At 37.2% G+C, this 2309-nt stretch overlaps 1 protein-coding gene across 1 annotated transcript; it reads right to left on the reverse strand.

The window, feature by feature from the left end:
* Positions 1–1414: 1414 nt before the first annotated feature.
* Positions 1415–2295, reverse strand: LOC105562150. The gene is made up of 3 exons (XM_012012728.1): positions 1691–2295; positions 1497–1622; positions 1415–1427 (listed from the first exon to the last, which is right to left on the reverse strand). The coding sequence occupies exons 1-3, from the start codon at positions 1885–1887 to the stop codon at positions 1424–1426; spliced, it is 327 nt and encodes a 108-aa protein (XP_011868118.1). The 5' UTR covers positions 1888–2295; the 3' UTR covers positions 1415–1423.
* Positions 2296–2309: the final 14 nt, after the last annotated feature.

The raw sequence follows: 2309 nt of genomic DNA on the forward strand, positions 1-2309 counted from the left end.
GATGTGCGTGTGCAACGCTGCAGCTGATCGCTCAGCTGACCGCCCCGCGTGAGCCGCCGGGCGCCGCGGCGGTGCGCCGCTCCTGTCTGCCTCTTGTACTCGGCCAGTTATTCGCTGACTATTTCTTTGAATAATTCAAAAACTAAGCTTCGGAGAACATTTTGGTAAGAGAAAAATCGTCTTAGAATTTAATCAGGAATACGACATTTCAGGGACACTATACCTATTTTGAATCACCCTGTATAGGGCAAACACTTATATTAAAGGAATACAGTCGTATATACTTTTCATGTTATTTATTATAGATGTACACTCTGCGTCGCTTATACAGATAGAGCACATTTCTTACACACAGTATATGTAGTAGCAACAGTAGCACTAGGCGATATCGACAGCTACATGAAGCTAAATGTTGCTTTGAAAGGATTAGGAGACAGTGCCTTATACATGGAAACATATAAGTGTATACAATTTTGTCGCTTTGAGTTTTCTATCGTATTTTCTACATTTTTTGTAAAGGACAGGTATGCTTCCATTAAGAGATACTGCATTATACAATGAAACATAGAATAAATTATATGCTTGTATGTATAAGTCAGTATCTCCTAATGGAAGCACCTTTACAAAAACTGCGAAAAAATACCATAGAAAGCTCGAAGTGATAGAATTGTATACAATTATGCTTCAATGTATAAGTCATTATCGCCTTATCCTTTCAATGCTACAGTTAGCTTTATGTCTGTCGATCTCGCTTAATACTACTGTTGCTACTACTGTGTACTGTGTATTAATTCTTATTTATAGTTATATATATATTGTAATAGATTGATATATTTCTTTGTCATTCTTGGGTACGGTTATTTCGTGTCATTTTGTTATTTTATATACGGTTACATTTGATATGACAGGTACTAGTAGTAGCAGTAGCAGCACTAGGCGATATCGACAGACATGAAGCTAAATGTTGCTTTGAAAGGATTAGGAGACACTGCCTTATACATGGAAACATATAAGTGTATACAATTTTGTCGCTTTGAGTTTTCTATGGTATTTTCTACATTTTTTGTAAAGGACAGGTATGCTTCGATTAGGAGATACTGCCTTATACAATGAAACATAGAATAAATTATATGCTTGTATGTATAAGTCAGTATCTCCTAATGGAAGCACCTTTACAAAAACTGCGAAAAAATACCATAGAAAGCTCGAAGTGATAGAATTGTATACAATTATGCTTCTATGTATAAGTCATTATCTCCTTATCCTTTCAATGCTACAGTTAGCTTTATGTCTGTCGATCTCGCCTAATACTACCGCTGCTACTACTGTGTACTGTGTACATCATTATCTTATTTATAGTTATATATTGTAATAGATTGATATATTTCTTTGTCATTCTTGGGTACGGTTATCTCTCTCTCTTTCATCTGAAACACAAACGTACACATCTCTGTTACATACAGTGTTGAAAATAGAAAACACCATTTCTTACTTACACAGATCCACTTGGCTTTGCCTTCTTCACTCTTGTTTCATTCATATCCCCACGCACATCAGATAATCGTCGTACATAGTCTTTCAAGGGCATATTCATTTCCTTGATAAAGGTAAATATTTGTTTTCTGAAACCACACGAATATGGTACATAAATACACTGTATAATTACACGAAAAAAACGATGTATACTTACAATGTTGCAAACATCGTGTCGTGCACTCGTATGTGCACCTCTAATGTCACGAACTTGGGCATGGTCGTTTCCAAACGTTCGAGATCCTTATATATCTCTCGCACCATTCCCGATAGAGTTTCCACGTTTTCGGTGAACTCCGTCACAGTGGTGTTCAGAGCATCTGTCAGGACCATTAAGTCATGTAGTTGATCCATTATGTGTGAACAGACGACGCTTCAATACTTTTACAACTTGAAACCGCGCACTTTGAAATTCTGTATGACTTTGACAGGTCTCGTACGTTTTAACGATGTATTTATACCGTTCAAATCGGAAACTTTCCCGCGATATGCACCACTGTATCGCCACGGTCTCATCGAACTGATATATAACGTCAGCGTCTAATCAAAAAGATATTGCGAAACGTATGGGTGACAATTTGTAACACTTTGATTATCATAAACCAAGGACTAATCGAAAGGATATACCGTCACCGTTCCTGTGATATGCAGATGCACCGCTTTATCGCCATAGTCTCATCGAACGGATATATGATGTGGGTGTCTAATCAAACAGATATTGCGAATTGTTATTTTTGTGACGCTTTGCGATTGCAACAGTCGCTGTACGAATTAAA

This window comes from Vollenhovia emeryi, unplaced genomic scaffold (genome assembly GCF_000949405.1).
Source record: "Vollenhovia emeryi isolate VEMERY1.0 unplaced genomic scaffold, V.emery_V1.0 DF945018.1, whole genome shotgun sequence".
Taxonomy (NCBI): domain Eukaryota; kingdom Metazoa; phylum Arthropoda; class Insecta; order Hymenoptera; family Formicidae; genus Vollenhovia; species Vollenhovia emeryi.

What these genes read in the sequence shown, in the direction of transcription:
- LOC105562150 (XM_012012728.1), bottom strand. Translation starts at nt 1,887, where the DNA reads ATGGATCAACTACATGACTTAATGGTCCTGACAGATGCTCTGAACACC. An exon ending in GACACGATGTTTGCAACATT is followed by an intron (nt 1,623 to 1,690) that starts GTAAGTATACAT and finishes GTGTGGTTTCAG; the next exon opens with AAAACAAATATTTACCTTTA.